We start from the raw sequence: 13,646 nt of genomic DNA on the forward strand, positions 1-13,646 counted from the left end.
GTGTGTGTGTGAGTGTGTGTATGTGTGTGTTTTGCAGTAGAGATGTCCATTTGATGCGATGAAATAAACCAGATGCATCCACAAATCTTGGCCGAGTGTGTGTTTGTGTTTGCGTGTGGGTACGCACTCAATCATAATTTTCTGCCGCTCTCTAATCACTCTGAGCCAAACAGAAACTGAAAACCCTGAGAAACACGAGCGCACCAAAACACAGAGCGCACGAAAACACAGCTGAAGACAAAATTACAGTCATTGCTTCAGTTTGGGTGCTTTTGTGTTTTCTCCTTCTCCTTCTTCTCTCTCGGAGACGTGCGCTGCGGTCAGGAGGTGTTGCAGGAACAGAAGTGTGCGAGCGCGGTCAACAATCACTGCAGCCTTCTTCCCGTTTCAATCTAGCAGAGCCCATTTATCCCACGACCTCTCTCTGTCTCTGCTGCAGATTGCATCCACTCTGTCTCTAAACGGTTTCTCTCGGTGCCATCTTTTTCTTTGTTCTCCTGGAAGATCTCAGCTCTCTTTACCCTGTTCATCCTTTTCTCTTCACCTCCTCATGTCAGTGTAAACAAATGTAACTTTATCTGGATTAAATTAAGACTTACTTCTTTCATAAGATCATCGACTGTTGTGAGGAAAGTCCCCTCGAATGGTTTTACATGCTAAGCTATGCAGTGAGAAATGCTATAACTTCCTCCCGTTGCCTGGTTTCTAACAGTACAGGAAGCTTTTAATGTCTTACTGTGTTTAGCATACTTTGCTAACCTCGTTTTCCTGTTTGGTCACAAAAAGACTCTGCACACTTGATCTCCTACACACCACACTTTCACAGCAAAGGATGCATATCGCTCGATCACCAGAAATCTGTTTGTTGGAAAAAGTGACTGGTACTTGTTTCTTTTTTACCTTGATAACGCCACTAAATGGATGCATTGTGAGCTAGCAGACTGACATCCCAAAAGATTTGCGATGACGCACTTGCAAGACACATTTACGCACTTGTAACATGATTTAAATTGATCATTTAACGTTGTTTGTTAACTTCTTAAGTGTTACATAGAATTAACACATTAGTTTTACGATCTATCTTGTCCTGAGCCTTATTAAAATAATTCTTTGCGTGCCAACACAAGACGCCTCATGTGCCCTAAGTTGCCTTCCCCTGATATAAATTATTAGAGGTGGGAGATAAAAATGCTATATGACAGGATTTCTGTATGGCAGTATCAAAATTCGAATACTATGTCAAAAATATCTCTTTTTTTATTTCAAATTAGGGCTGTCATTTTAACGCGTTAATTAGATTAATTAATTACACCGCAAATTAACGCGTTATAAAAATTAACACAGATTAATCTGGATTCCAAACCCGGGGGGCGTTCAAAGACACACTTATTTTCAAATGTCTGGTATTTACAAACCGTTTGTCCTATTTGGAAAAAGAGGTGTTCTCGTCAGATTTTCAAATTTCCGACACTCCCTGAATGTATCACACCTAACGTCAGCAACATGCTTTAAACCGGGGGGAAGCGAGAGTGATACAGTCCACGTCTCGTTTATTCACACGTCCTTTTTGAAAATCTGCAGAAAATCAACCGTTTGCTCTAGCTCAATTCTGTAAAAAGCAGATAATTCTACACTCTTTACTGCTTTAAACAAGCTCTCAATAATCGATACATATCCTGTATTTAAATCTAAAGAATTCTTTGAAAATTTGCTTCCATCTTCCTGGTGTCATGTTTCAGCTTGGGGCTGCTCTGCACCAATGAACAACAGTTTGTGTGTTCAGAGCATGTTAAACTGAGAATACTTCACTTTTCTTTGATCCAGGACTTGAATAAAGTGTTTTGTACATAGTTAAGTTTCTAGTTGAAAAGTTGAAAAGCATTTTGTGGTTGAGATGATGCCCACTTATTGTTAAGGGTTATCACAACAGCTTCAGTAATCTTTGGTCATATCGACATAGAATAATACGCTAGAATAACAAATATGCAAAATCACAATTTACTAGTGCTGGGCAAGTTAACGCGTTATTTTCGCGTTAACCCGTCAATCTATTAACGCCGTTGAATATTTTATCGCACATTAGTGCATGTTGCTCACATGCTTTTATTTTGTAAATGTCTGTTGCTGACCGCGGTGGAACCGGAAGTGAAATTGGCGGAAAAACACGATAAGTAACCAAAACAAGCATGGAGAAGAGGGGCAACGCCACGGAACTTAAAGGCGCTCGCCGCTTAGAGTATCAGTCCGCGCGCACGGCGTGCCAGATATAAACAAACACAGGTAGTCTGCCAGGACGAAGAGACACGATGAGAACTAGAGCCTTATTTAGCGGTGTTTTTGTGTGAAAGTAACACGCTGATAAATTCTCTAAATAAAGCGTGAATGCAGACTGATATCAGATTTTTTGGTGGGAGTCCGTTTATTTGTGTTTTTGGTCAAAGTAAAAAATGGCCCCGTCTGAGTGCAGAGGAAACCTGCAGAGGAGCAGGGAGGGGGTGTTTGGTGCGAGCGCTCTGGGCTTCTGCTGCACAAAAACACTGCTGTAGGGGTAATTTCTGCCCTAAACCTTGTGATAGGACCCAACTTGTTCCATCCCGGAGTATCACTTTAATGCCCTGACAGTGGCAATAAGCTTTAATTTTGTATTTACATTTTGTAAATTTGATTTGCACTAAAATTGTGATTTAACTATTACTGTATAAAAAGTACTGATTTAGTGTTTGCATGACAGATGTTATGGCACAATGCGATTAATTATGATTAATCAGGGAAATTATGCGATTAATTACGATTAAAAGTTTTAATCGTTGCCCAGCCCTATAATTTACATTTCCCCCTCTACCCTTTCTTCTCTACGTTTACTGAAATTATAAGAACCTGAGGTTGATTGAAGACGTTATTTAAGAAGCATCACATGAAAAATCTCTGAGTGCAGAGCAGATTAAGGCTGAGCCACTTAATGTGAGACTGACGGACGCCCACCCACCCACCCACGAAGAGACAACGACTCCCCAGAGCCCCCGCAGAGTGAGCAGCGTCTGTGTGCTGGGTGGGTTGCTCTGGTTGTTAACAGGGGCCCTTAATCCTGGGGCCGGGCTCTAATCCTGCCATCGGTCTGTTGTGGACTGTGACCCTGGCGGCGCGTGTCTCTGCGCCCCCCCTCCACACACACACACACACACACACTGACAGACACACAGCCTGTTACCCCTCACAGCTGAGGGGAAGCAGCAGCTGAGGCAGCAGAGGAGCCATTAAACTAGATAAATACACAAACACACACACACATTTGCACACACACTTATATAAACACACTCTACACACAAACATACACTAAACAAACACAAGCTGACACTACCCCACAGAGACTGATATGCGCCAAAAATGCACCCAACACAATCAGGGATGCTGCAAGACTAACACACTCACACACACACACACACACACACACACACACACACACACACACACACACACACACACACACACACACACACACACACACACACACACGGACAGCTGACGGTGCCACAGCAGCCTTACAACAACAAACAGTTGAGCTACTAGAAATTCCTGAGCCAGAGATGAGACTGGACGCCTGAAAACTGAAACCAACACAAAACACATCCTACAGATTCCAGCAGCAAAGAGGAGCGACCGAAAAATGACAAATATTTTTATTCATGCCGCGCTGCCGCCACCGCCGCCAACGCCACCGGCCAATCAAGGCCCTGATTACGCCTGTGAGCTCTGTGTACCAATCCTCTGATTACAGTTATTTGTGACAGCATTGAGATAGAAGTTGACTAACTTTTCAGCTGTGTGAACGAGCTTTCACTGAGCGCTGATTATTAGACGGAGAGTGAAATAAATACAAATCTGAAGGTTTTATAACAAAACAGCTTCAGAGCAGCCGCAGCGCATCTTTGTGAAATCACAAATTTGATTCATGTTTGCTACAAACTGCTTGAAAAATATAAAACTTTGATCGAACACTATCTTTGAGTACACATAACTTAAAGGTTATAACCCTGATAAAGGTATAAAGATTCTGTAAATTTATTATAAGACCTGTGTTTCTAGTATGGAAGGCCATTTCCACCAGTGTGTCTTGGCCTTAATGAAAAAAAAAATCCAAAATATTCAGTAAAAAGTCAGAAATAGTCAAAATTAGAAAACAAAAAATCTAAATAATGTGATTTTTAATTACCTTCTACCTATATTTGTTAATAACAACCTACCAGTTTTAATGTTTTCTCTCAAAATTATGACCAAATATTTCATTACTTTAGCTTTTTATCTTAAAACTGTGAATCTGTCATAGTTTCTCCTTTTTTTAAATCTCATTTCATCAAAGTTTGACTTTTTATACCAATAAATTATGACTAGCTTACAATTTCTTTCTTTATCTCCAAATCTAATAAATACAACTTTTTATTATTTTAACTTACCAGATCAAAATTTTAAATCTAACTCAGAAATATGACTAACTACCGAACAGTTCTGACTTTTAATACAATATATTTTAAGTTTATAAGTTTTTGTCAGGATTAATTCTATCACAGAAAAAATAAAGTATTTTAATTAACTCATTATGATCCTTTATCTTAAAAAAATATTTTTCAATCAAATAATTATGACTGACTTTTTAATAATTTCCATATAAATCTCATAATTTCAACTTTTATCTTAAAATTTTGACTTAAAGTCTCACATGCTAGACTTTTTACCTAATCATTTTGACTTTATAACTATTTATTTTTAATTTATCTCAACAATAAAAAAAAAATATTTCATAAAAAATGTCTTTTTATCTCCTAATTATTGTAAATATCCTTAAATCTTAACTTTTAAAAGTAACATCATGATAATGGTTCTTATAATTTTGACTTTTTATCTCAAAATTTGGACTTTTGGTCAAAAAGTTACAACTTTCTTCCCCAATACAAGATGTTTCCGTCATGATTGAGACTAATTTGCTACATATATCATGATTTAATACTTGGATTTTGCATTTACAGTTTCCTGTCTTCAATTCCTTATCCTGGCAGCACTGGGCTTCCTATGGTGGGTGATAGGTGTCAGACGATTTGCAAAAGTCACAACACAACAGAAGCACTGTCACAATAGAAGTTAAGAGGACAGTTTTCCTAACAAACACAGAAAAGTTGTGAAAGTAAGTAAATGATTGTTTTTTTCTTTTATAACTTAAGCTTTGATAGATATAGCACTAATGCTAACGTAAAAAAAGACATCTAAGTCTATGAAGGACATCACAAGGTGAGGCCCCTACAAAGCTTATTAATCATAGATGAAGTTAAAAAAGAAAATTACACACTTGGTTTTTTCCATAATTTTTTGGTTTGGGATCAATAAAGTAATTCTATTCTATTCTATTCTATTCTATTCTATTCTATTCTATTCTATTCTATTTTTACAACTTTTATGTGCTCGTTTGGATAACTAACTTCTCTTAACTTCTGCTTTGTGTTGTGGCTTTGGCATTTTTGTTTCTGCTCTTGCATTTGTCTTGTAGCTTTTGCAAATCATCTGACACCCACTGGCCACCGTAGTTTCTATCACAGACTCTTTAATAAATAGAGGTAGTCTCCCTGACGTCAGTTCCTGAAACTGATTTTTGAAGCAGATCAGCTGATGCAGCCATATTGGAAGTGACACGGGTTTCAAGCCTCCGCACTAACGGCTTTATTGCCTCTGATTGGGTGAACTCGTGATCTTAAGATCTTCTGCCGTGTCAGGAAAAAATTCACCCCCTGTGCAGTGTGTGCTGATAGTGATATTGTATGTGTGTGTATGTGACTTCCTGTACTTCCAGAGCCAGCCTCAAGCGGACACCCCAGAAACAGCAGATTTAAGCACTTCCACATTGTCTCATATTCTCAGACCAGAAGTTGCCTGAAAACAAAGAAATGACCGAGCTTGAGAAGTGATACTGTGACTGTGCAGAGACAGGAGGTCACTGGGGTCATCGAGGTGGGGGGGACAGTCCAACAGGTCACAGCAGGTAAAAGCTAAAGAAGACATCACAGCGTGGAGAGGCCAACGAGGCCGAACAGATCTTCGTACCTGACGATGGAGGAGCAGCTCTGACCTTTTTGTTCCACATTTCTCTCCCACAGCGTTTGCTGACCCAGCGTGGGCCGCCTCTTAAAACACACAAACTCAGTGCACAAAAAAATACACACTTCCCTCACAGGGCGGTCCTGAGGACAGATTCACAATAACACGACCCCACTGTAAAGGGCCCATAAATCTGCCTAATGGAGCATCCAGAAAACCCACAAACTAGTAAAAACTTAGCACGCGCCAGGAAGACGGGGTCAGGAGAGTTTCGTTGGTTCAGCATGGAAAGGCAAAGTGTTTCCGTTTGTTTATCAGGAATAAACCAGCGTGGAGAGGACAGAGGGAAAAAGGAGAAGAAGGAGGAGGAGAGGCTGTTCTGTGTGACCAACAACCTCCCTGGAAAGACAGATGAGCTCAGATTGACTGATGATGACATGTCTTCAGATTTCTTTAAGTTGGTTTAAAGAGAAGAAAGTTTCATAAATTCAAAAACAAAGCGTTTACTCACCGTGAAGAAGAGGTCCATGACCCGTGTGTCCAGAAGCGCTTCCCTCCAGGTCTCCGTAGGCTTCAGCATGACGTTCTGCGTGGCCTCGAACATGGCGATGTAGTGGCGCCCCAGTGACCCGCTGTCAGTTAAGGCCAACAACAGCATGAAGAGGAGGAGGAAGAAGAAGAAGAAGAGGAAGAGGAGGAGGGATGGCACTAAGAAAACACAAGCTACTGTCACTGAGCCGCCTCTCTCGGGGTATTTTGGTCTCTGTGTCCCAGTCTTTGGTTGAGTTCACCAGCTCCCTCTTTCATTAACACCATCAATCTGTGTTTTCTCACCCTCCTTCCTTTGTTCCTCCTCTCCTCTCCTTACTCAGCTCCTCGTCTGACAGATCAAACCCACAGAGGAGCTCTTTCTCACCCTCCTGTTTTCCGATCTTAACCCTCTGTCTCGCTTCTTGTCCTCCTCTTCACCTCTCCCCCTCCTCCTGCACACTCAGATTTCTCTCCTCTGCTTCCTCAAGATCCTCAAACACTGACTCTGCCTGCAGCCAATCCAGACTCCGCTGCTCCTCCTTTGTCCACTCCTCCGTAAGAAGAAGTCCTCGAGACTCCTTACTGCCCCCTGACCCTCCCTCTTCCTCCTCAGCCAATCACTCCGTCTCTCCTCTGACTGCTTCCCCAGACCAAAACAAAACTCTCTTTACACCCACAACACCTTCTATTTATCCCAAACTCTCCTCTCGTGTCAATCAGCACATTCTTCTTCTTCAAAGTTTTTTCCTGCACCCAAAAAACGCTCGCCCTCCGTTTCCAGACGCTATGAAAACGCTTTAATCAGAGCCTTTTCTGCACACATGAACAATGTCTGTCTCCTCACTTAAGAGTCTCCAAACACCCACAACAAGCTTTTCCACAAACCCACAACAGACACACACTTTCTCCCCACGCAGCCACAACACTTCCTGTCTTTATTCAAGCCTCACAAACACACCCACGGCGCTTTTTTTCCCTGGATCATCAAAAAAATCTCCTTTAACTGCTCCTGACACTTTCCCACTCCTCGCTCTCACACAGCACAGTAAATTAAAATGTTCTACCTAAAATTCAGCAAACGCTCGGTGATGATTCGGGTGTTTTTTCCCCCTGGCGTTGTTTCCTGACGTTGTTTCTTGGAGGAAAACAAACACAATTTCTCCTTCGTTGCTCTTTTTCTCTCCATTTTCTCAGTTTCCCTCTTTTAAAGTTTGTCCAAGTATCAACAAACAAACTTCAGGAAATTCAAACTTTGTTTTCTCTTTGGTCATCCTCACATAAATCTTACTGTTATTAGTCAGAGTTGTACTATCCAATCAGATAATTTACTTTAATTCAACATTTATTGATTTATTTCCCACTCTCTTCCTTTTTTTTCCTCATCATGAGTTTTTTTTTTGGTTTTCTTTATCTTTATTTTCTTCCAACAAGATTTTGTTCATTAAAACCTTTTGGGTTGCACATGTGCACGATGTGCAAAGGTTAAAATGTTCGATTTGTTCCACTGAAAGTTTTGCAAAGAAGGTAAAAACAAATGTAGATCTATTGAATCAATAAGAAAACACATATTTTTCAACCAGTTGTGATTTTTTCTATTCTTTTTAGATTTGGGGATCTCCAATAAAGAGTCGGCGCAGTAGATTTTTTATTCTTTCGAGAGTCTAATCACTTCTTGACTCTACCTCCCAACATATTTTACAATCCCCGAAATAAATACATAAGAACGTCAGCTGTCAATCATTGTTAAACGTGTCGTAAAACCTCGTTTTTAACCTCATGTAACTAATGAAAGTGAAACTTTTCAGAAAAAAAGAGGACTTGAATACAAGGCAGCCAAACAATATCTTCAAATCATCACAACAATCAGATGTAAGAAACATTTCTACCAGGTGAATTAATTTTTTAAGTTTGGCCACAGCCCATCTGGAATGACTGGGGAGATGGAATTTTTGACCTATACTGCAGCCAACCACCAGGGGGAGCAGTTTTTGTGGCGACCTCACTTCGAGTCGAGCAAGATGGCGTCCATTTTTTTTTACAGTCTATGGTTTTTTTATTGTCTGGCTGGTCAACATGAGTTGGGTTAAACCTCGGCTTCAACATCTAGGACAAGAGTCTGCAACTTTTTCTCAGGATGAGAGCAACTCTTTAAGTAATACAAAAGTCGCTCGCTACTTCTGGTCTTCTTATTTATTTATTTATTTTGCCAGGTACAAATTTAACACCACATAATATCTGTCTTTTCTTTTACTTACTTTTTTTTGATGGAACTGGTTTACTCTTTGTGAACCTCTGAGTGGGAACTTTTTTTAAAAGTATTTTTTTGGGCTTTTCATGCCTTTAATGAGACAGTAAAAGACAGTGGATAGGGTAGGAAAAGGGCAAAAAACGGAAATCTTATCAAGTGTTTTTGTCTTATTTTCAGTAGAAAATGTCTTTTTGGACTTAATCTGAGCCACATTCACCTGACCAGTCCAGAAAAATGTCTTATCTCAACTTATTTAAAGACAAAATGAGGTCTAAACTGCCTGTAACAAGTAAAAAAATCTGCCATAGGGGTAAGAGAAATTTGCTTGTATTACGACAGCTCGTTACAGGCAGTTTAGACCTCATTTTTGTCTTTAAATAACTTGAAATAAGACTTTTTTTCCTGGACTGGTCAAGTAAATGTGGCTCATATCAAGTATTAGAAGACATTTTTACTAAAAACAAGAGAAAAACACTTGTTAAGATTACATTTTTTTGTAGTGAACTACTTATTGAAGACCTGTTGGAGACTACTGATCTAGGATTTTTAGATGAGGACATAATACTTGTAAAACTCCTAATCACAACACCTCCTGCTGAATCTGAGGAGAAATATACGTATTTTTTCCTTTGTACCTTTGTTTTGGTGTTAGAAAATGCTTTTGTATGAATTCTCCTGAAGTCTACGGCGTGGAAATCGAACAGAAACGTAGACGACATATTTCCTCTGTCATCATCAGCACAGAGCTCAAAAAACCGAATGTAAAACCGTATCAGTGTCCTCGGGCTCGGTGACAGCAGAAGGTGGAAACTTCTGGAGGAATGTTTGATCAAAGCCAAACAGCGGCAGAGGCCGGCGAGGTCACACATTCCTCTGACACCAGCCCGCAGTCACTCCCCGAGCACACGCCCCGCCACAACACGCCACAACACACTTTTCGGCACAAAGTTGGCACCTGTCTGAGGGTCTGTGGGCCTGCGTGTGTGTGTTTATGCGTGTGTGTGTGTGTGTCCACTGCTTGGCTTCGGGCCTTGTTAAAAATAGCCGTGGCGAGGCAGAAGACCTCTGACTGAACTTTTTCCGAGAAGTGCGGGAATAGGAAGAAACTGTGGAGAACGAACCACGTGATGATGGTGTTTGTGTTTATGGGTCAGGGTCAACTTCTTATTTCCGATTAGGAAAACTCTTCTTCTGTGACATATTCTTGTAAATCTTGTTGAGATTAACGGAAAACTGAACCTGACTTTCTTTAATCTCATTAGAATCTGAGTCACAGCAGAAAAATCTGATCTGGTAAAAAACAAAAGACTGAGTACGTCCTGTGATCTGGGGCTGGAGAGGGACCACCTCGGTGTCAGGAGCTGCACAAACTCTCCTCAAAAATCACATGACTGAGACAAAACTCACAGGAGACCTCAGGAATGATAACTACAGGATTACAGAGTCTATTTCAAGACGCTGGATTGAGACACAAAACGGGTCTGACAGGTAAAAATAACAAGAAGGATTTCATAACAGAAGATTTCTTGTTTAAAGGTTTTACATTATGCAAAAATCACTTTATTAAGTCTTTTAGTGAAATTTGTGGGTCTTTGTCTTTCCTCCCAGCCCACAAAATGTGATATTTAATGACCAAACCTGTACTTAGTAGAGCTTGTGAATGTAAAATCCTGACCTAAAACGAGCTGTTTGGATTTGAGGGATTTGCCGATGTCAGCGATTCCCTTTTTTGACCAATCAGGAGCAAGTCTGACCTGATTAGTCCACCGGAGCAGATACCCCTGAACCCCCTCCCTGCCCACTCTCCTCCCTGCTGTGGGGAGGAGAATGCCAAAGTTGAAGAGCCATCACTGCTCTGTTTTTGGCTGTAAACAGTCACATCGCTCCATGCTCAAGCTTCCCATCTCAGAAGAAGACAGACTAAGTGTCTAGAGTTCATTAATCAAGGAAATGTTCCGGCTACACTCAGTAAAACTGTGCATGTGTGTGCTAGTCACACAAAGCCGACTGCTTTTCCAACTTTGGACAGTCCAACAGAGGGCTAGCCAATAGACTGGTCCTGAATCCAGGCGCATTACCAACCATCCACCAACAAACCTGGGACCCTGGAAATGTGAGTATTTTAAATGCTGTGTGCTGTGGAGCAGATGGAAGAGCTTTTCCTCAGTGTCCCCCCTGTCTCTGTGTTAGCTTCAGGATGCTAACTTTAGCTGCAGTTACCCTGTTGTTTTAGCCTGTAATGTTACGGTAAACGAGCTTCTCTGTTTTCTAAACATTGTGCACTCGGCGCTCATGGCGCCACTCTCAGTGACGCTGAAGAGCGGGGCGGTATCAGCGGTGGCTCATTTACATATGAAGGCCACGCCCACTAAATCAGAGCGTTCTGAACAGAGGGGCTATGAGAGCCTGGAAACAATGCTGCTGTGCTTGATTTATTGGCTTTTTGGACCAAAACATGTTACTACCATTTCATGAAGACATCAATGATCCATATTAAACTGCAGAAAAGGAGCAGAATATGGGAACTTTAAATTATTTAGATCATATTTGTACTGTACACCAAGTTCTCCAAGTCCACACTGTTTTTAAAGCTTTACAACATGAAAACAACACGTAATTCAGATTAGATTAGTGAATCTGAAGCATTCAAAACTGCAGAATAGAAAGTTTGGTGTCTTTTCAGTATCAAACAGATGTTATGATGTTCAGATAAGGTCGTAGAGTGAACCACCGATACATAGAAGAAGAAAAGTTTAACCTTTTCCATATTTTTAAGAATCTGATTGAAGCCCCTGACTTCTGAGGAAAACCTTCTTTCCTGAGTCGACAAGTGGATTTACAACTTCAACCATGCAATCCACACGGCTTGAAAAAAAAAAGAGAAAATGGCCTGCATGTGTGTGTTCAAGTGTGTGTGTGTGTGTAGTGAGCATGCCTCCTGGATGAGTAATGTTCGCGGAGTGACTTGGACATGTGGCTGTGGTTTGCTGGGTTTTTAAAAGACCTCACCTGCTACTATCTCAACCCTTCCAGCAGGCTCAAGAATAACTAATGCGACACGTCAGTTTTCCACTGGAAAGATAAGACGGAGTGACAGATAAACACACACACACAGACAGAGCCACGCGGCCTCACACACATCCACTTCAAACCTCTGACCACAGGAGTCTGAATCAAACATGGAGCAGAGTCTCGCAGCGTTTGTTGCCAAATTTGCAGCCACAGAGACGGGGTAAACACTCGATGTAATAACTTAATTATCACCGATCTTTTGCCAGTAAAATGCTGCTTGTATCAACGGGAAGATGCAACCACGACTCTGAGTTTCATCCTGTCATGATGCCATTTATGAAGTTCACTTCCTGTCCACGTCTGTAAACCCGAGCCCAGGTAGTTAGCATCATCACTTCACAGCACAAAAGCTCAAAGTAAGAAGCTTTCACTCTTCTTCATGGGTTGTAACTCAGCATTCACTGCGAAGCATAAACTCACCACATGGCAGCAAAACAACGACGGGAACATGTGGGCTGAGCCCGCACAATGTGGCTCATAAAAACCAACAACGCCTAAAGTTCACTCCTGTCATCATTCAGACGCCACAGAATAGATTCTCAAGCTTCTCAGATTAAGATTTGTGTCACTTTGCCACAGATCTTTCATTGACGAGACAAAGAGTTAGAGATGCTCAGAGCTACATGCTAACGAAAGCGTCTTGCAGTAGGGATGGGTACACAAACAGGCACTCTTACAGGGACCAATTCACAATAAAACTTGAAAATCCCTCAGAGAGCACAGACCTCCACCAAGCATATTGTGATTGTCACCAACACTTTAGTCCGACTTAAGTGTTATACTCCCTTTCAGCAGACTGTCTGCAACAATTTGGTGTTAGTTGCAGGTTTGAATGATAATTTGTTTCCTGACAGTGTTGAAAATGATGATGACCCAGTACATATTTCATATTCCAGATCTTAGTATTCAGAATATTTCCAGGATCTGGATCGTACTTTTACAACCATCAGAAATTATGGTGACCTTGTCTTTTATTGATTTGCGAAGCAATCCGACCATTTATGGTGGAGTTATATACACACATGGTGAATTAAAAGAATCCTTTAAAAAAGTCCTGGATCAAGATGGTGATCCAGATCACCTCCAAAATTTGATCACTTCTTCCTTATCCCATTTTGAACATTTCCTGAAAATTTCATCAAGATCTCTTTGTTACTTTTTGAGCTATGTTGTTCAAAGATAGACAGACAAACTCTCCCAAATACATAACCTCCTTGGCAGAGGTATCAGACGGTACCATGATTCGGTACCTAAACACATTCTCGTGACTGTGAGAAAGTGGAAGAGCAAAATTTGAGATTTTATCAATAAAAAAATCGACATTTATTACCATATTTATACCACTAAAACACACTGAATTACCGGAAATTGGGTACTGTTTAATACCGATACATCGCTAGTATCACTACTGTATAGATTCAGATGTGTAAGGTACCCATCACTAGTTTGCAGTAATGTTCCTACTTTAGAAAGCCTACGTGTGACATGGTTGCTTGTGTATATATTGTGTAAGATTTCACTTGTTAGCGGCCTGTAGCATGTCTATGCTAACTGGTGCTGGGACTGGTGTTCCCTGCAAGCTGAGGAGAACGAGGCAAGGATCACTGCTGGGGTTGTGGTGTGAGCTAAGAAGTGACGACATGGACCTGTCCTTCCATCCATCGTTATTGGGAACATAAGATCTATCTCCAATAAGATGGATGAGCTAGCCGTG

The 13,646-nt window shown here is 40.9% G+C and overlaps 1 protein-coding gene across 2 annotated transcripts in view; it reads right to left on the reverse strand.

The window, feature by feature from the left end:
- Positions 1-13,646, reverse strand: part of xpo4 (exportin 4) — a 61,274-nt gene that overhangs the window by 32,616 nt on the left and 15,012 nt on the right. For both annotated transcript variants that reach the window (XM_074695246.1, XM_074695245.1), the window contains exon 7: positions 6,593-6,705. In XM_074695246.1, the coding sequence (XP_074551347.1) occupies positions 6,593-6,705 (113 nt within the window). The remainder of the gene's footprint in view (positions 1-6,592; positions 6,706-13,646) is intronic.

The sequence above is a fragment of the Halichoeres trimaculatus genome, unplaced genomic scaffold (assembly GCF_033239565.1).
Source record: "Halichoeres trimaculatus isolate MK-OKI-2021-1 unplaced genomic scaffold, fHalTri1.1 fHalTri1_scaffold_19, whole genome shotgun sequence".
NCBI lineage: Eukaryota > Metazoa > Chordata > Actinopteri > Labriformes > Labridae > Halichoeres > Halichoeres trimaculatus.